The following is a 20,773-nucleotide window of genomic DNA, read 5'->3' on the forward strand; positions in this document are numbered from 1 at the left end:
TTAGTGATACGACACACGGGAGGTTGTAGTACTATTCAGAGGTATTTTTGTGTGAGGGTAAAGGGATATTAAGGGCTAGTTAAATAAATCATGATATACTAGGACTACTAAATTAAGCCTGGAATTTCACACAAATTATTTTCTAAAGTCCCTTACAGTGGAAGGATTTTTTCGGTATTACATTGACGCTAACTTATGCTTCTCACTCGCTCGCAATAGAGATCAAGTGAGTCGCGATTATCTTTCACTATGTACTAGAAATAAATGCCTTATGGAACAGACTTAGGAAGAAAAATTCTATAGAAACGGGTAATTTTGCCTCAGAAGTCTTTGATGGTCATTATAGTATTATATTGTGTATTTAGAAATCTGCGAGTTAGTTTATGCATTATTTAAAGGCGCATCTTCACTAGGATTCCACGTCTGACATTCGTGTACTCGGCGTAAATACACACGACACGAATCTCCGCCATGATTACTAGTGTAGTCGCACCCTTATATGCAATTGTGACAAGCAGTAATATTCCTTCTCCCTCACACAATGCTGCCAGTATTTTTCCTATTTGTAATGTAGAGTGTGATCAATGTTGTGATATACGGTCGGGTCGCGCGGGCGGGGTCACGCCCGGTACATAAATTTTGCTATGTGCGTCTCAATTACTGTAAAACCCAGTTCAAAGGAATGTGTCATATTTTATAATAAATAACCATCTATGTAATGACCTTGTGTTTCATTCATCATACACACACTAACGCTCCATGTACAGTTGCAGTAGCGTCAAGTCAAATAGTTCGTGACACCACGGTGACACCCAAAGTGTCAAAAAGTTGACAAAACAACCTTATTCCAACTGTAACAAAGACGTGTTGCGAACTTGTTGACTATTTTGGGTGTCACGAACATAGACCCTAATTTACAATCTAAAGTAGCAGAATAATCAAATAGTAAATTAGGCTTAAATTCTGTGCTCATTTATGGTTCATTGACTATGTTCGAACCATTTGCATGACATGAAACGCCACGCCCACAAAGTTATGGTGACGCCAACTGTATGCCACAGTCAATGGAATAATGTACCTTATGTCCATGTCATACGCGCAGTCTTTTACAAGAATATGAAAATGAAAAGCCAAATTACAAATAGAATAACGTTTATTTTCCATTCAACAGACATAAACATTTCACTACAGTGCATACGGAATCACAGATTAACTTAATATACATAATTATGTACACTTAACAACTCTTTACTGTGTGAAAGAGATAATGCTGTACGAGTATAATGTTTGTAAGACATGACTGTCTCTCTCACACACTAAAACTGTTCTGCATTTCTGCCAAAATAAACTTCAGTTTTACGATAAAAAATTAAAGTTGGCCTTTGCTATAAAAAAGCAGCAAAAATATTGTTGTTTGTACTGTATACTTCTGGGCCAAAGAAATGCTAAATGAGTATATCATAGGGTCACTATGTCACTATTCTAAAATAATTATTGCATTTTTAAACAATGTAATTATTATAATATTTCTTATCGCCTATTTTCATATTTTGCACTTTGATAACATTAATGTATAACAAAACTTGTTGCTATTTAATATTATTACTTAATTTATTATATTTATTCTCAATATCTTAAAACAAAATCAGATCACAGAAAGCAATAAAAATTTGAATTTTTCAAGACTAGAAATTGAATTTTGTAACGAGAGTGCGTTTTTTGTAAGTGGCAGTTAAATCAAGATAATTTTAGATATTATTTTTTAATGCACATGCTCGTGCATTTTTCTTGCATACTGTTACATTAACAGATTTTATTATGAAACGAAGGTCGAAGCCCGTTTGAGCATTGACGAAATGTTGAGCTCTCAAATCACAAGTATTACTGAAGCTTTTTTGAAGAGAAATAAATGGGGGCTTCATTCACATTTCACAAAAGTACCTTGTCCACCTGAATGGTGATTCTGAAGAATCGAAATCCTATTTGAGCATTGTCAAAGGATTGAGAAGCTGGAAATCTCACGGTCTTAATTAAAGATATTTTATGTGTGAGGGATGGATCCGAAAACGGAGGATTGAAGAAACAACTACTCCAGTTGGAGGCGAAAATGTTGAATTCGTTCCATTTGAGCATTAACGAAGACTGCTTGTGATCACTACATAGCAACAGCTGGAACGACAAACTAATGGTCACCGATGCATCGCGACCTTTGAAGCCGGGCAATCATTAACTTAAGTCAGAGTGTCAACATGTCCTTGTCATGACAGCGAAAGGCGCGAGTCGGAGACTATCGCCGACAGTCGCTGACCGTCACCTACGACTATCGCAAGCAGTCACCGACATAATGTATCTCTCCAAGTATCAACACCTAACAAATGTCGCATTTGAGACCCATTGCTCTGTTTCAATCAGAAGTGTTTAGAATTTCTGTTAACTGGAGTCAGACACATCCAGCGCCCCAACAGCCGCACCAAGGTATCGACCCATCATTGGGCGGCGCCGAAAGTTTTCGAGACTTGTGCGTGCACGCAGACGCCAGCGAGTTCACTGACGAACACATGCTGTTGGTGTGCTCATGCTCTGAGTGGGAGGTCGTCATCTCCTGGAAGAAGGTGAGATTACGTTAAATTAATGGTTTCTTATTTATTTGTAATGCTAACGAAATACATTTCAAATGTGATTTTTTACTTGAGGTGGGACTTAATCCACAAATTTTGCTGTGCGATTGCTCTGACCAACTAAATACATATTTTGATGCTTGGAGAACTTATGGGTGTCGGTAATTGAAGTAGAGCTGACACTTGGCAAATGATTCTAGTTGTTCTTATTTTACCAGTAGGTACACATTTACTCAGATATTTAAAACGTATCGCGAAGAGCATGTGAGTAGAAATTAAGAATTGGAATTCCAAAAAACATGACGTGATTAGGTATTATTACAAAACGAGAAAATATTTTTGATGGATCTTAAACTTAAGTTGTTATGTAGTTTATTCATAAAGTAGCCTCACCGTAATAATATTCTTGAATCTCACCTGATAGCTGTCCCGCTTGTACCGCGGGCCCGAGCTAGACGACGATAGAGTGTTCCGCGGCCGATGCCGCGTGCAGTGCTTAGGCTTCTCTTGCTCCTCTATCAACCTCTCATTCTCACTTTCTACATTTGCCACTACACCGTTCTTCGCTGCCCCATTCTTACCCTCTTTCTTCTTCTCCCTTCTTTTCCTCTCTCTCTTTTTAAACGTCAGCGAGAACCTTTTCCGTTTCTTCGCTTTTGGAGTTTCTGGTCGTTGAGGCACAGTCGACTTCTCCCTTTCAGACCGACTGGTGTCATCATCTGGTGGCGGAATTTGTGATTCGGAATCAGTTTTTAATGTCATTTCAGTTCTGGTCGAAGAATCGGGCTCCCCGTTTCTGTAGGCTACTTCTTTCTCCAAATTTGCTAATTCCATTCTCCGTAACCGCTTCGGCAGTTTGTTCACTGTAGCGTATATTGGTTCCTCATTGTCCCCTACTGGAGCGGAACGTGATCTGAAGAAGAAATCAAACTTTCTTGGTTTCACTGGGATTCTTCTTTCAACGAAGACCACAGTGCTGGCCACTTCTGTTGTAGTCGTTAATTCTTCTCCTGATTTCGGACTGGGACTGCCTGCTACTGGGGTAGATTTAGGATAGTCGTACGTCAATTCTATGTTCTTTTCTGTGACGTACGATTTGGGCGGTGGTATCGCATCTCCATTTGGCTGTGGCGGCGTTGGAACAGGTTCTGGCTTTTGGCAGCAGCATTGCCTTTGCATAACTCGTTTTGTGTTGCACATGAACACGGAATTTTGTTGGATAAATGTTGTCTGTATCGTTGGCGTTGATTGGACCTCTCCTAATAAATCTTCGACGTTGCCTCCAGTGTGGAAGCGTGGCGGTTGGTATGGGGCGACGACGAAACCGGGTGGTGGTGGAGAGGCAACGTGGTAGGGTGGTGACGTGACCGATTCGAAGAATCTAGGGATATCGGTGGGGGCATCGTGGACGAGTACGTCTACGGTCCTTTCGTGTTTGTCCGCCTTTTTTGGAGGCGCGTGCGCATTGTTAGCGCTCATTTGGCGCTCGATGGCTATCTGCTTGGATGGGCTATTGTCCTCAGCTTCTTGACACTCATCACAAGTGCACGGGGACTCGATGCCACTCTGAAAGCAATCCTGTTATGAATTTGGAGATATTTTTAGAATGTTTTTGAAACTCATGCGTTGGGAAGGTGAATCTCTTGACTAGCATTTGTGGTTTGTTATAGAACATTGTTTGAAAACTGTTTTTGTTCACCAAAAATCTTTTAGTAGGTACGTCAAAGAAGACCCGTTAAAAACTATCCTATTCCTCACCTAAATGATTTCGTAATGTAGCCATTTACTTATACCTCTTACAATTTTATAACTCTGCCTTTTACTACTTTTCCAGACACGGTTAACCCTGAGTGTGGTTTGCGGCACATCCGACCATCTGGTGCTTCAGAAATATCTCGCACGTCATCCAGAAGTTTTGTCACGTATTTATTACGTTATGGGGTGTTAGAATCACCGACAATATTTGGAATTTGCATACGCTAATGTAGGTGTGCTTCCGAGAGACATTGAGGATGACGTATAGACGCTTTTAAAGCTGTCGTCTGAATTCTAAACGTAAATTATGAATGAACTGGATACATGGGACAAGTTTTAGGGGGATTTTGCACGGTTAAAACATTTTAGTTAATTAATAGAATTTGCCATTTAACATGATAATAATTACAACCAAAACAAAATCATAAATAGGTATCTATCTACTACCGATTTTGCATAAAGATTATAGAATACCATCATTAACAGTTTACAAGATGGATAGGTTCATAGTCTAAAAGCTATTTCAGAAGCTGAAATCAAAATTTAAACTCATAAAATGATATTTACAAGACATTATCATAACACGGCTGACGAGCCGAAAGCGTTTTGATTTATTTTCACTGCGTCCTCGTTCACGTTAATGTTTTAAATATCACAAACATTCCACGAAACTCAATCAAAATAGTTATATTCACAATCAGTAATAGAGAGTACCTTTTCATAAAAACTGTAAGAATGAAAACTGGAAAATCACGACACAATACCCAAAATTGCGCACGCGTTTGTGGCCCGTCACCGCGACGAACGACTCGCGACTGAATTTATTTATACACGCGTACATTAGGTGTTACAATATTTTCTAGCGCAGCCGGTATGCCCGCCCTTGACTCATATTTACCAAATTCAAGAATGCTCATCTTCCACCAAGAAGGCACAAAATCGACTGCCCAGAAATTCTATTTTTGAATTAATTCACGTAAAACGATCCATCTCACTGAGTGATCAAAAATAAACGAATTTGACTTCTGGCAAAACATGCATTTCATTGAGAAGATGAAAGGGGCTTGGCGATTCGTGATGTAACTATGGGCTCTGGCGAGAAACGTTTTATTGTCTGTTTAGTTTTGTTTAATGTGTTGGGTACTAGAGTGAGAATGGAGCATCTCAATACGCAAATTGGTACGTGCTGGAATGGCCGAGGAGTAAAAATAACACTTTATTACTGAATTGCTTTTACCTATTATTATAACTGAAATAGAAAGAGTTTGAAGCAGGAGCAATTTGAAGTGGTCTATTAGATCATAAGCTTTTTTCATCAGGATGTTTGACGAATTTGGATGTGATTCTTGTTGTGATTTACGAACCGAAGCCGAGAGGAGAAATGTGGAAATAACTTTTGATTGGTAACTTCAAAGGACATCTCTCGTCTCCTCCCCTCTTTCCTTTGATGGAAATCGGGCCTCAGGGAGAAATATGTGAACATCAGGCCTCCCTAACCCGTTTAGCCAATGTTCAGTGTGGAGAGTTTAGACCAAATTCTGTGATAAATTGGAGACAGTCGTGTTCCTGCAGTGGATACTGAATGACCTGGTGATGAGATGGTACAAAACATATTTATTTACAAGCTTTCATTTAACTTACATTGCAAACCACTTATGTCCTGAATGAAGCAAACAAACCGTGTCTCTAGAATCGATAGTTTTGTCTTGATAGGGGCTCTTATCTTATCATTGTAGACTAACGCCCGTACTTATTCACAAACGATACTTGCTTAAGTGAAGCAGCAAATCGAACGCACAGCGTTGAATAGAGCTCTGTGATTGGTTCATATGTCACCCTGTGCGTTTGTGAGACCTCATAGTAATGTTTATGAATACGGGTTACGCCCGTAAGATTATTATTATAATAAATGGTTATTTATTACAAATTTTTACCTTATTTACCTTATTCCCTTCCAGCTCAGCCTCCTCCGGCACCACGCTGAGGTCATGAAACGCAACACGCGTTGAGCCGTCTGCGCTCGCGCACTCGGGGCACGCGCTGCACACAGACGCGCTGTCCTGCCAAGCGATACTAGTACTTATTTACTGTGGGTTACGGTGCATTGTCAAACTGAACAAGAAGGGTACCAAACAATATTATGGGGTACAACTGAAATGTATCAAAGTATACACAATAGGACACCAATTTGCTCGTAGTATCGGTCGATTCTTCATAGAAGCCGACTAAACTATTTGTTTTTTCTATGCTATTGCCCGAAAAAAGTTTGTTAACTCCTACAGTGTTAGACTCTCGATTTGAAATTCAGTTATTCCGGGTTTGATTCATTGTCATTCCCAGTCAGCCAGTCAGTTTGGTAATCCCTAGTTGCCTGAAGCAAATAAATAAATAGAAATGGTTTCTGTTATCTAATCAGATCAGAAATGAGGAGAATTCAGACCGGATTGTCTAGCTAAAATGGCAATGCATAGGGCCACATAGCACCAGGAATTGACCAGGTTGCAGGTCGCTCACAACCCCAACCAGCCAATCAGGAAATCATTGGGTTTGGAAGTGACCTAGATGTTCAGCAGTTGACGTTCTGTGGCTTGATGATGATGATAATGATGTAATATAAAAGTCACGTACGTCCGAGTGTTCAGGCGAAGACCTGCGCTCCCTCAACATGCTGTCCAGGCGGTCGTACTCGTATCTGAGCGCCGATATTTCTCTCTTGAGCTGCTCGTTCTCTCGCTTCAACTTCTTGATGTCTGATTGTCCTGGAACAGTCGTGGCGGAAAACTTTTTGCTTTAAGGCTTGGTATTTCTGCTAAAGTAGGTATTTCGCGCTGTCAAAATCTGCGCGCGCAATACTTCGCCGAAGACAGCGCGCCAAAGAGCTCTCGCGGCTACACAGTATAGAAAAACGCAGTTTAGAAATACGCAGTTGGTTAGGTTAGGTTGACTTCCTTCCGTTCAAGCGTCACACTCACAGCACTTTCTAATACAAATCATAATTATCCAAGTGATACAAATTAAAACAACTTTCAAAATTTTTGGGAATATATTTTAGAATCGAATAAATATAGAATATAACTGCCAAAGTAAACACGGTTCAAAGAGGCGTGGCGTCACCCGACCTTCCGGAAGTTCCGCGCCGGCTAAAAGAATTTCAAGATTACGTCACCCGACCTATCGGTAGATCCTCGGGAGCTTGAGCGATTGGAAAAACATTTTATGATCAGTTACTCGTAGTAGCGATTACTTAGAGCTTGGATAATAAATTATACTTGTTGCAATTCACAAAGCTTTGCATGTAGTTAATTACATTAATCAGTACACGCATCAATTTTGTTCAGTCTTTTTGTTTATTAATAAATAAAAATATCATACTAAAATTGCATACATATTTGTTTGTATTGGTCTGAGTGTTTTCTTTCCATAATTTATGTATAACGTATGTACGGGTCTCTGTATCGAAAATCACTATGAGCAATGAGCATCACACACGGTTACCTGGAGTGCATTACCGCAGCAAAATTTTTATAAATGTTATGCTTTAGAGAGTCGAAAGTATAGCAGATAATAAGTCCATTGTAAGCAGAAATTTGTCCACTAATAGCAAAATTCGTTCAAATTATCGTTTTAAAATTATTAGGAAAAAACAGATTTTGCTGGGGTAACGTTTCAAACATTACCCTGGCAAATTTTTTTTTTTTGAAAGTCGTTCTATCCCGGAACCAAATACATGGTATAGATAGCTCTTGTTGCGTAGTAATTTGTCCATGAATAGCAAAATTTGTTCGTGTTCCGGTTCTCAAGTTATTTAGAATTTTGCTGGGGTAATGTTTTGTGATGTCCCAGATCTCGTAAATGGCTCAACGCAGAAGTTTGAAAAAAATACCAATGATAGACCTTGATATGTCCAAATTAGTTCAAACATTAGTCTTTGATTTGAATGATAAACACCAGTGTAATTAAAAGATTTCAGAAAATCAGATAAAACGGATTTGTGAGTAAACCATTACTCTTACAATCGAATAAAAAGGTGTAGCATGTACCCTTGGTACACCTTTATAACCACAGTAAATATAAATGATGTAGACCTTTAGCTACAGACTTTAGACAGTATTTTTGTAAAAATTCTTACGCATGGTGGAGGAAGGGACGCTCTAGACACTCAAGTCTACAAGGAGTCACATCAACTCCAGTTTTAAATCCGTTGACATCTGCTGCATCTGCCATCTTTTTGGTTAGAAGATTCTTCCATCTTGCAGCGTAGACCTTTAGCTACAGACCTTAGACAGTATTTTTGTGAAAATTCTTACGCATGGTGGAGGAAGGAACGCTCTAGACACTCAAGTCTACAAGGAGTCACATGAACTCCAGTTTTAAATCCGTTGACATCTGCTGCACCTGCCATCTTTTTGGCTAGAAGATTCTTCTATCTTGCAGCTTAGACCTTTAGCTACAGACCTTAGACAGTATTTTTGAAACATTCTTACGCATGGTGGAGGAAGGGACGCTCTAGAGACTCAAGTCTACAAGGAGTCATATGAACTCCAGTTTGAAATCCGTTGACATCTGCTGCATCTGCCATCTTTTTGGCTAGAAGATTCTTCTATCTTACAGCTTAGACCTTTAGCTACAGACCTTAGACAATATTTTTTATTATTTATTTGTGTCAGTGTGCTCTTCTAAAGAGTGTAAGACGATTGTATGTAGGTACTATTAAAATGTAATTTTAACTCATTGGTTTTGTCTCATATTTGAGGAATGTACTATGTATCATGAGTAGTCTTCGTTTAAAAGGATGCGAACGATTTAAATTTCAATAGGTAGACAAAATTGATAATTCTTAATTATCAAAAATTTAAGCTTTCTCCAGTAACACTGATATTATTATACTGTGACTCATCAAAGTCATCATTGTCAAAAATATTGACAAATCGCGAACTGTCACGGCCAAAAAACTGACACGCGTCCGTCCTCCGTAAGCGCCACCGCGCGACTGATTGAGATTGTCCAAGCCGTCATGGACGATTTTTTCCACATTTTTTAACATAGTAACTAAATAAGACGCAATATAAAAATTTCATCCGTTAAAAGCCCTCAAGTTATTTCTGAACTTTAGTTTAGTAAAAGATTTAGAATCTTAAATCGCTTATTTTAAAAATAAAACCATAAATAGAAAACGAATAGAGGTAACTTTGGGAATTTATTCTATCGAGTCAACTTCATCAAATCGTGTTTCCATCCGTTAATAGCCCTAGAAAATATCCTCAACTATGCCCAATAAAAATTTTAGCCTTTAATTTTACTGTTTAGTACCTCAAAAATGAAAAATGAAAACCTCATTTTCGCCATTTTCTCTGCTACCCGGCCTTAAACAATTACAAATTCAAACTTTCAGCACAGATACAGGACAGACTGTCCAGGCGCCTCAGAACGACGAGAGTCGACCCTAAAATGGTAATGGAAAGGTCAAAGAAGAAAGAAGATGATAACACAGATTCGACAAAGCTGTTGAGTTTCCAAATAAATTGTCAGCTTCATACGATTGTGTGGTATCAATTTTGTGGAGTTAGTAAGGACGATCTCTGGACTGAGTGTTTTGTTCCAACTCAAAACTCTTAAGATAGAACTCTGCAGATCCTCAGGGTATTTTTACCTTGATCAGTGATGGTAGGTAAGTCAGTCAAAGTACGGAGTACATTACGGGCAGCAGGACCGGTCCTTATGGAAATCCTTGGGGAAGGCTTTGTCCAGTAATGGACGTTATTTGGCTGAAACGACCGAAAAATATTATTCTGTGGTGAAAGTGTCGTTACCTCTCTCAACTTCAGCGTTAATGTTGATCGTGCGCAGACGCAGCTCCTCGTTCTCGTAGAGCATGCCCCGCGAGGACTTGCGGTCCAACCTGCGGGATAATGGCTTTTGTACCCACAGTCTATGGTTTGTTAAGTTGGACTCTGGGCGTTTGCAATCGATATATGAGTAAGAACTTGCCCCCAAGAGCAGAAGGTGGGTACGCCCATGGCTAATCTACACTATTTACACTAATATTATAAAGAGGAAAACTTTGTTTGTTTGGTTGTAATGAATAGGCTCAAAAACTACTGGACAGTTTTTAAAAATTCTTTCACCATTTGAAAGCTACATTATCCACGAGTAACATAGGCTAAATTTTATTTTGGAAAAAAATAGGGTTCCGTATAATATTTGGGTTTTTCGGACACAAGGTGTAAAAAATCAACCAGAAAAGTTACTTATTTTGCGTACCAATGGTCCACTATAGGCTAATAATGTAGTCCATGCGGGCGAAGCCGCAGGCGGAAAGCTAGTCACAAATAAGGTTGTGATTTGTGACCTCATTTGTTAGGTAGGTACTAGGTATGTAACTATACAGGGTGTTAGGTAAATGGGTATATGAGCCGACACTAGCCCATGTTAACATGGTTATATAAATGGTATGCTGAAGTCAGAAAATTGATATCTTTATTTTAATTATTTTAATTTTCATACAATTCGGTTTTTATAAAATTTATTTTGTACGAAAATTAAAAAAAATAAAATGATGTTATCAAATTTCTGACTTCACCATACCATTTATATAACCATGTTAACATGGGCTAGTGTCGGCTCATATACCCATTTACCTAACACCCTGTATACCTACAATCAAACCATGGAAGAAGAATGTGATATTGATATTGTGTATATTACATTATTGAAAGAGCCAGTTTCTTTCCATTTTATGGCAGTGCAGAGATTTTGGTGCAAACACATAATATTAAGTAAGTACCTAACCTAACTATGAGTAACGATTGCAAACGCCCCTAGTCACATAGATCTAGAAAAAATTCAACGCTGTGCCCAACGAATTTGTTAGTTCTACAAATATTATATTTTACTGTTTCTAACTACTTCTACTTGCGTTAAGAGTTAGAGGATGTTTATTTACGATTTTAAGATGCTCTACAAGCACACACGCAAATTGTTAGTATCTAACTGTAGTTAAATATCACACTGTATGTAATGTGTTTTGTATTTGGATTAAACTAGTAATAATCTTATTGTTCGTGTAGTTTTTAAACATTGAAAAAGTAGTTGTAAAGGTCATCTAAAAGTAGTGTGAAAAACAATATTCATTTTCCGTCTTTACGAGACGTAGATTTTGAAAAGAAATTCTTTAAGTATTGTCCTTTACAGATTAATACAATTATTATAAACTGGGAACAGTTCTTTTATCAAAAAAATAATGTCGATTCTGAGTATGTTATCTGTTATGGATTTTGACTAATTTTCTTTGTGTAAAAACAAGCTATAAAACACGGCAACCCTGACACTAGCGCGCGTATTTACTTGCGATTGGGCTTGACGTTGACATCTTTGCGGCGCGTGCGCAACATACTCGCTCCCGTCATCCCGGACATGTTTTTTTCGCTCTGCTGCCATGCGCCGGGTTACACCTGTGGGAGAAAAACTTATTTTAATTATAGTTGGTGCTAGCAATCATCATCATCATCATTTCAGCCATAGGACGTCCACTGCTGAACATAGGCTTCCCCCAATGATTTCCACAATGGCCGGTTGGTAGCGGCCTGCATCCTGCCAGCTGCCTTTGTGAGGTCGTCGGTCCACCTTGTGGGTGAACGTGCTCAATATCAAGTATAAAATGTATTTTATTATGCTTATGCTTGAACCGTGTACGAGTACATGTGTCTAAATAAATTGCATCGTTCATTTTATGAAAACAACAGCACTATTCTTTCCATTGGTCCTTCAAGCCGGATGAATTAGTAATCTAGGATATACAGTCCACTACAGTGTCTCTTTCAACTGATTAACGTAAAACGTAGTAAGTAAGCTGGAAAATGTAATCATAACAAATATTAAAGCAAACTTTAAAACCATTTTAAAAATGGCTACGTAATCTGTTAAATTCTTCTAATTAATACCACCTGTCTACTAAATCGAGGCATTGATAGTGTTAACAGTCGCAGAACAATACACCATTATGCTGTCAGTTAATTATGCTTATTCCGATGTGCAATAGGTAGGTAAAGGACGAAGCTCACTTATCAGCCCGGAAAGGGATCGTAACCGTATCAACTCGAGGTGGCCAGTATTCTTTGTATGAAACTCCACACTGCAACGCACACCTATCCACACCATAAACGGGGAAGCCTAACGAAAAAGTCTCGCATCGCGACGACAGCTCGCGAATGGCGATACGGTAATCCCTTTCCGAGTTGATAAGTCTGCTATGACCTTTATCCTCTTGAGCACCTATGTCGTTAATCACCTTGAAGGCGTATCGTGTCGCGCAATCTATTGGAAATCGATGGAATACTTAAAATGGATCATACTTGTATCAAGGTAGAGACAAGCGAATAAATTGCCGCTTCGTTAGAAATAATGGCGATCGTAACTTTAATCCAATTAGGAAAGAGCGAAAGTAAGTTAATGTAGGAAAAAACTTAGGTAACAAAAGCAGAATTGACTCGAAAATTGTTGATTCTATGTAGGAAGGGTAGTAAGAAGTTTAATCTTTTTTAAATCTTCATTTTGTTGACGTACTACTTAGTAATCGAAATTCAATACAATGTATTGTGTCATAATGTAGGTATGTACCTATGCCTTTTGAACATCTAAAACATTTAAAAATACTTGGATTTAATACAAACAAAACATTTTGCCGATAAAACGAAAGAACCATAGTTACAGCTGGAGTAATTAAATAAATATAACAATTAACCTAATTTACACAATCAATCAAAGTCTGTCAACTTTTGAATTAAATTTTAAAAACACTGATCTCACCCAAAAGTTTAGTCGCAGCGTGCAATTAAACTTTAAAACTAAGCACTACTTATTTCTAATTCTACTCTACAGGGCTACTTCACAAACTAAACTTCTACTGGACGACTTAACGCAACTTACCGGCGCCTACCACGCGGATAATCCTAAGACGCGGCGATCTGCGACTCGTTGCTAATCAAATTTGCCAGGCGCTGACGAAGCAACGCTCTCGTATCCACTTGAATTCTAGCGGGTTTACTCCGATATACGTTATCCGAAGTTTCGAATAATACTATCCCTCTCACACAAAGCGAGATGCTAGCATGAGCGACGGTGATAGATAGACGAAACTATGTAAACAGCGTCTCGGAGTAGGCCTGCAGTTTGCTCATGCGCTGTATCGCGAATTCGCAAGTGATCTGACAGGTCATCAAGCTAAGAACTGGAGCATTTTATGTCGTCGTGATAGGCTCTATTTTGCAGTAAAAATGTGTAAGTTTGGTATGCTGGCGACTGTTTAGATACTTGAGTATAATTAATGCGAGAAACATCGTTATAAAAATTTTAAGGCTTGAGGTTTGCAAAAATAAATAACTGCTCGTGTCTCATCATAATTTTTCACTGACAACATTAAAGTAGGTACAGTTTCACTTCAAATAATACTTCTTTAAAATGGTTTAAATAAGCAATCGTAGCAAATCCGTAGCGGGGGTAATGACAGAATTCGTAACGTTGACTACGAGAGTGTTACGACCCAACTACCGTTACAGACTACGAGTTTTTGTAGCATCGTAGAGTTTAATATTTTCTTATCCATAAATAAAGTCTCCAATAAATACTTAATTCACTGTTTAATAACGCCACGCATTTATTTTTAATGTGTAAACATTTTAGTATAAAGTAACTTGGTTATTTAGTTAATTATACACGGTTTTAAAGTTCACTGTTGTTTTATTTTCTCATCAATACAATTACACAGACATGTTTTTTACCACAGACAATCAAGAAGTTTTTTTTTTTTTTTATTACGGTTCGATCATATAGGGAATAATCCATCCATACCGCCGCCCAAGGACGATTACAGTCCTTCAAGATAGAGGAATGAATAGACACCAATCTAATAATCTAGTTGGAATCATCCAGGGGTAGAGGGCACAATTTGGCAATTGGCCTTTTAAAAATACCGTCTTTATACCTTAAAGAAACAACTCGAGTTACCCCGTCTGCACCTGGGTGCTTCCGAACAACACGCCCCAAAAGCCATTTTCCAGGAGGAAGTCTATCATCCTTTACTAATACAACGGTACCTATAGCGATCTCCGGCTGATCTTTGTTCCATTTGTAACGATGTTGCAAGGTTGTCAAATATTCATTCTGCCATCGCTGCCATAAACATTGTACCATACGTTGAATTATATGCCACCGGTGCAAAGGGCTAAGTTTAACGTCCACTAAAGATGGTTCCGGTACACCAATTAAAGGTTCCCCAATAAGGAAATGTCCCGGAGTTAAGGGAGCTTCATCAAGAGTAGAATTTACTATAGTAAGAGGGCGGGAATTAACGCAAGCTTCCACTTGGGTTAAGAGCGTAGAAAACTCTTCATAAGTAAGTAAAGTTTGTCCGATTACGCGTTTTAGATGTCCTTTAACACTTTTAACTCCTGACTCCCAAAGCCCTCCGAAATGAGGTGAACTAGGAGGTATAAAGTACCAAGTCGTTTTATCATTAGCCAAAAGTTCCGAAATTTCTGCAACAAGTTTAGATTTTGAGTCATGAAAGGCAATGTTTAAGTCGCGAGACGCGCCTACAAAATTGGTGCCGTGATCACTCCAAATTTCCTTGCAGTGGCCACGACGGGCAGTAAAACGTCTAAAAGCAGCAATAAAGGCAGCTGACGTCAGGTCAGTAACCAGTTCTAGATGAATGGCTTTTGTGACGGTACATACGAATAAGCAAATGTACACCTTACAAGTTCTCTTACATCTACCAGGATACAATTTCATGGCAAACGGGCCAGCAAAATCTACACCACTAGTTAAAAATGGACGACTTGGTTTGACACGAAACTTAGGAAGATCTGCCATAAATGGCACAGAGGGATTAGCTCTCTGTTTAAAACATGGTACACATTTTGAAAGTACACTTTTAACTAGATTTTTGACTCTAATTATCCAAAATTTTTGTTTAATAACATTCAAAGTGAGTTGATTTCCTCCATGCAAAGATTTCAGATGTGCATTTAACACAATAAGTTTAGAAAGATTAGAATCGTTACTCAAAATAATAGGATTTTTCATATTATCTGAAATCTCTGCATTGGCAAGTCGACCACCGACACGAACTATACCATTATTATCTAAGTATGGATTAAGTACATGCAATTTACTTGATTGGTGAACTCGCTTACCCTGTGACAGGCAAGAAATTTCCTCATGAAACGAATCAGATTGAGACATCTTAATGCATCTGTTAAAAGCGTCGTCAAGCTCCATAGAACTCAGATAAGCGGGTCCATCAAACAGTGTCCTATTTATTTTTGATTTACACAGTTTAATAAATCTCAAACAATAAGCAGTCACACGTATCAATTTTGAGAGAGTTGACCATCGTTTCAAATAAGAAATAGTATCAGCATTTTCAAAAACATTCACATTCGCTTCTACTTTAGTTTTAACTTTCATTTCCAAATCAGTGACTGGGACTACATTCTCATGGTTTACAATTGGATTACAATTTTGTAAAAATTGTGGGCCATTCCACCACAGGTCTGACTGCTGCAAATCACTTGGGTATACTCCACGTGAAGCCAGATCGGCTGGATTATTCGCGGAACTAACATGATGCCACTGGTTACTATTTGTAAGTGTCAAAATTTCTGAAGCACGATTAGCGACAAAGGTAGTCCATGTAATTGGTGTTTTACGCAGCCAAGCCAGAACTATGGTTGAATCTGTCCAAGCATAGATGTTTTCATTTGGTATATTAAGTATAGTTTTAACATGTTGTATCAAATTTGCTACGAGAACTGCACCACAGAGTTCGAGACGAGGGAGTGAAACTTGTTTGACAGGTGCAACTTTCGATTTGGCCATAACAAGATAAACTTTAACTGCATCACTGTCCCAAACTCGGAGATACACAACTCCAGCATAAGCAGCACAGGAAGCATCACTAAATCCATGCAGTTCCAGTTTCATTGTACTATTAGAGATTCCAAGCCATCTTGGGAACTGAATGGTTTCAGCGTGTGTGAAACGATTAACATAATTAATCCATTCTTGTTTCAGATCATTAGGTAACTCTTCGTCCCAATCCAAGCCAGCTAACCACAGTTTTTGCATAAAGATTTTAAGGGTTATTATACTTGGTGTTAGCCAACCTAGTGGGTCGAAGGTTTTTGCAATGGTAGATAATACATTTCGTTTGGTGATATTATCATTTACAAAATTTACACATATGTTCAATTCAAAATTATCTGTTTGTGAGTTCCATGTAATACCCAAAGTTTTCAGAGTATCTTCAACTTTTATATGGACTTCATTTTGTAGTTCTTTGTCATGGTCAGGAATCTGTGATAGTACTGCTTTACTATTTGATGCCCATTTGTGTAGAGGGAAACCACCGCGTGCTAACAACTCAGTCAATCGTTTTTGAAGGACAGCAGCATCATCTTCACTGGATGTCCCGGTCATCAGATCGTCCATGTACAGATCAGTTTTCAAAATTTCTGCTTCTACAGGAAAATCATGTTTTTCATCTTCAGCGAGTTGGTGAAGTGTGCGTATGGCTAAAAAGGGAGCGCATGATGTTCCATAAGTCACGGTGAGTAGTCTATATTCCTGTATCGGTTGTGTTGGGCATTCTCGCCACAGTATTCTCTGGTAGTCCACATCATCTTTGGATACTAATATCTGTCTGTACATTTTTTGAATGTCAGCTACTAAACAGAATTTATGTTGTCTCCATCTTGTAATTAAGTCTCTGACATCTTGTTGTAATGGGTATCCAATCAAAAGTTCTTCGTTTAACGATTTTCCTTTTTCAGGTACAGCACTTCCGTCGAAGACAACTCGCAGCTTCGTGCTCAAGCTTGTCGGCCGGAGGACAGCGTGGTGAGGTAAGTAGTGACGTTTCTCTATTTTCTTCTCATTTTCAGGTACTATCATCATGTGACCTTGTGATTCATATTGTTTCATGAATTTGTGATAATCTTCTTTGAAGTCTTCGTTGCGTGTGAAACGTTTCTCCATATGTTGCAAGCGGTTAACAGCAAGGAACTCAACATCACCAAGGTTTGTGGGTGGATCATCTTTGAATGGTAAAGACACAATGTAACGTCCATCATCATTGCGTTTGTGAGTAGCCTTAAAATGTTCTTCACATTGTAATTCCAATTCTGTCATTGGTTTCTTGTACTGTATATTCTCTTCAATTTCCCAGAATTGTCTCAATAATTGATCTACTTCCAATTTTGTGTGAGTAACTACCATGTTGTGTTCTAGTGTTGCAGCATCAGTTTGTGAGGCTCTTCCAGAAATCAACCAACCCAGACGAGAGTTGAGTGCGATGAGTGAATTATACTTGCGAAGACCTTGTAGCAGGATGTGAGCATGCACGTCGGCACCAAGTAAGACGTCGATAGATCCTGGCTTGTGAAAGTTTGGATCAGCTAGATCCAACTGCATGTGTGAGGGCCAAGTATCTTGTGGGAATTCACGAGACGGCAGCAATGAAGTGAGTTTCTTGAGTACATATGCATTCACTTCAAATGTGGATGTTTCACATTTTGTGGAGTGTATTGTGAGTTTCACCATAGATTTTGTAGTGACCACTGATGAGTTTGATATGCCGGAGATTTTGCCAATAACAGGAGTGCGGTCAAGATTCAATAATTGTGCAGCTGCTTCGGAGATAAAGGAGCCCTGTGACCCTTGGTCAATAAGAGCTCTCAGTGTATAAGTATCACTGTTCCTAGACTCGACCTTTATTTCAGCGGTTGCTAATGTAACTAAGTCATCATTGGTTTCAGCCTTCAAGTTGACACTGAGATTGCAAGAAGCGCCAGAATCAGTATCATTTTCCTTTGCTGTAGATTTGTAACTTTCAGGTTTCTCGGTGTTATTTGTTTGTGAAGGTCTTGTGAAATGTAGTAAGGTATGATGTCTACGTCCACATTTTTTGCAATTTGTGCTTTGTCTGCAATGTGACACAGAGTGACCTTTTATTAAGCAATTGAAGCATATGTTGTTTTTCTTGACATAATCTTGGCGTTCAGAAACAGGTAATGCAGAAAACTCTTTACAGTGGCAAATGTAATGATTTTGTGAGCAGTAAGTACAAGTGCTTTCGACTTCAGTGGCAAAACTTTTCACTGTAGTTGTCTTTGGTGTATGCTGAACAGATTTTGATGCATCTTTTTTATAAACTTCTCGAGGTTGTGACAGATTGACCATTTCCATTGTTCGAAATCGTTTTTCAAGGAAGTTACTTAGTTCTTCATATGTGGGAATATTTGTAGAATTTTCTAAAGACTGCTCCCAAAGTTTGTGAGATTCTATGTCTAACTTTGAGACTATGATATGTACCACTATTGCATTCCAGGAATCTATCTCTATGTTTTTTAGTGAGGTAAGACATTGGCTAGTATTATCTAATAAATCTTTAATACCTTTGGCAGACTCTGTTGTTAGTTTTTTCTGCGATAGAAATCTACTGAGAATATTATTCACAATCACTCGCTTATTTTCATATCTTTCATTTAGCTTTTTCCATGCATCATCATAGTTAGCCTCAGTTAATGAATAATTTTTGAGTAACTGTTCGGCTTCTCCTGATAAACTGGATTTTAGATAATGATGTTTTTCAATTTTTGTTAAGCGATCATTGCAATGTATTAGTGAGATAAAAAGGTCTCTATAACTCATCCATGCATTATAATCTCCTGAAAATTGCGGTATCGTTATTGATGGGAGCTTTGGTCTCATTTTTGAAATCTCGGCAGAGGTTATGTCAAGCTCACTAACTGTGGTTGTGGTTGATGTAATATCATATTTCTTGTCTTTTAGCCATGTTTTCAGGTCTAAGTAATTTTCCTCTGTGCATTCGTAGTTTTTCTCAATGTCGAAATTATAATCTTTTTTTGAGGTTTCGTTGTTTATTATTGCTGTCAATGACTCGTAACTTCTAATGTACTCACACCAATAATCTCTCAATGCTTCCAAGCGGGTGTCGATATAACCTTTCGTTCTCTTGTCTTTAGGTGATTTTCTCGTATTGGTGGAAAGTTTCTCAATCTTTGTAGAGTTTTGGTTCATCACCATGATGTGTTTTGTTACACGTTCCGCCATTTTCACAAACTCGTATTTTATAGTTATGTTCCACTTTGACACTGATTTCAACAATAATTACACTTTACTTTGATTACTATCCGGTTCTCAGAAGGACCATTTGGTTATTTAGTTAATTATACACGGTTTTAAAGTTCACTGTTGTTTTATTTTCTCATCAATACAATTACACAGACATGTTTTTTACCACAGACAATCAAGAAGTTTTTTTTTTTTTATTACCGTTCGATCATATAGGGAATAATCCATCCATAACTAGGGTTTCAAAGTTATTTTCTTCATTGCTGTAGCCATAAAACCAATCTCCAGTATTAATTAACAAAACTTTAATATCTATACTTACTAGGGTAAGTAATGAAGGCGAACTTAATGCCATTATACCATCTCTGCCAGTTAACTGTGAGCAAAGCCGAAATATGATTTGTAGGTCTTTACCTAGCAGTAAGTTACTTAGTAGACTTATGTCGTACGTAAATTCTAATTATCAAAGTATTGATAAATCATTTACACAAATGGGGTAGGTAACTTATTATGTCATCTTTCTTACAACAACTTATTTAACTGCTATATTTAAACATCGCACGTCATTCTCGTAAAGTATTACCAAGTATTACGCAGAAGGGTGGTAGAGCTATTTGCGTTGTGTACTTCTAGCCTTAAGGACAACTATTATCCTATAATGCAATAAAGAGGTTTAGGGTAACCAGGCTTGCTCAGGATTTTGTAAGTTACCTCAAGGTCTTGTTGTAAGAAAGGAGTGAAAGAAGGTTATGTAGTTAACATTGTCTGTCTGTTTTTGGCAGGAATATAACCTTCTTTTTCATGATAAACCACTACTACTAAACTACTAAATTAAAAAAAACGGTGTAAAAACTTGAAAGTTCATAGAAAACCAATCACAAACTTTTAGATTATTACGACCGTGTTTTAAGATCGCAAGTTGTGCGATATAGACTATTAATTTATGAAAGAGACTCAAGTCAACATAGGCGAAATTACGTGAAGAAGCTATACTTCATAATAACAGTTTCAATTCAGTGGGGAGTCTTGTTGGTTAATATTTTATGTCAACAATGAAAATCACAGTGGGCATACGACTCGCACGTGCTAAGCACCACTTTCTCTTATTTCTGTGTGTCCCGACTAGAAGAGAACTTATCCTTCTGTACCAATTCAGAACAGTAAATTATAAAATCAATAAACAATGGTCACCCTACCCTAAGTGCATCAAGCGTAGATGCCAAAGTGCAAGGTGGCGCTTGCCCCAG

General features: G+C 38.1%; 2 protein-coding genes across 3 annotated transcripts in view; both read right to left on the reverse strand.

The window, feature by feature from the left end:
• Nucleotides 1-1,135: 1,135 nt before the first annotated feature.
• The window catches only part of LOC135084146 (uncharacterized), a 57,201-nt gene continuing 37,563 nt past the window's right edge, over nucleotides 1,136-20,773 (reverse strand). The window contains exons 2-7 of one of the 2 annotated variants that reach the window (XM_063978891.1): nucleotides 11,718-11,824; nucleotides 10,184-10,272; nucleotides 7,002-7,132; nucleotides 6,317-6,433; nucleotides 3,036-4,184; nucleotides 1,136-2,602 (exon numbers count right to left, since the gene is read on the reverse strand). In XM_063978891.1, coding sequence (XP_063834961.1) covers nucleotides 2,441-2,602; nucleotides 3,036-4,184; nucleotides 6,317-6,433; nucleotides 7,002-7,132; nucleotides 10,184-10,272; nucleotides 11,718-11,788 — 1,719 coding nt within the window. In that variant the 5' untranslated portion in view covers nucleotides 11,789-11,824 and the 3' untranslated portion in view covers nucleotides 1,136-2,440. Of the gene's footprint in view, nucleotides 2,603-3,035; nucleotides 4,185-6,307; nucleotides 6,434-7,001; nucleotides 7,133-10,183; nucleotides 10,273-11,717; nucleotides 11,825-20,773 lie in introns of both variants that reach the window. The other variant, XM_063978890.1, reaches the window with a different exon arrangement.
• On the reverse strand, nucleotides 11,819-19,505 carry LOC135084080 (uncharacterized). Its single transcript, XM_063978822.1, has 4 exons — nucleotides 19,355-19,505; nucleotides 16,658-18,244; nucleotides 12,460-12,686; nucleotides 11,819-11,824 (listed from the first exon to the last, which is right to left on the reverse strand). Exons 1-4 carry the CDS (start codon nucleotides 19,503-19,505, stop codon nucleotides 11,819-11,821), a joined length of 1,971 nt encoding a protein of 656 aa, XP_063834892.1.

The sequence above is a fragment of the Ostrinia nubilalis genome, chromosome 25, assembly GCF_963855985.1.
Source record: "Ostrinia nubilalis chromosome 25, ilOstNubi1.1, whole genome shotgun sequence".
NCBI lineage: Eukaryota > Metazoa > Arthropoda > Insecta > Lepidoptera > Crambidae > Ostrinia > Ostrinia nubilalis.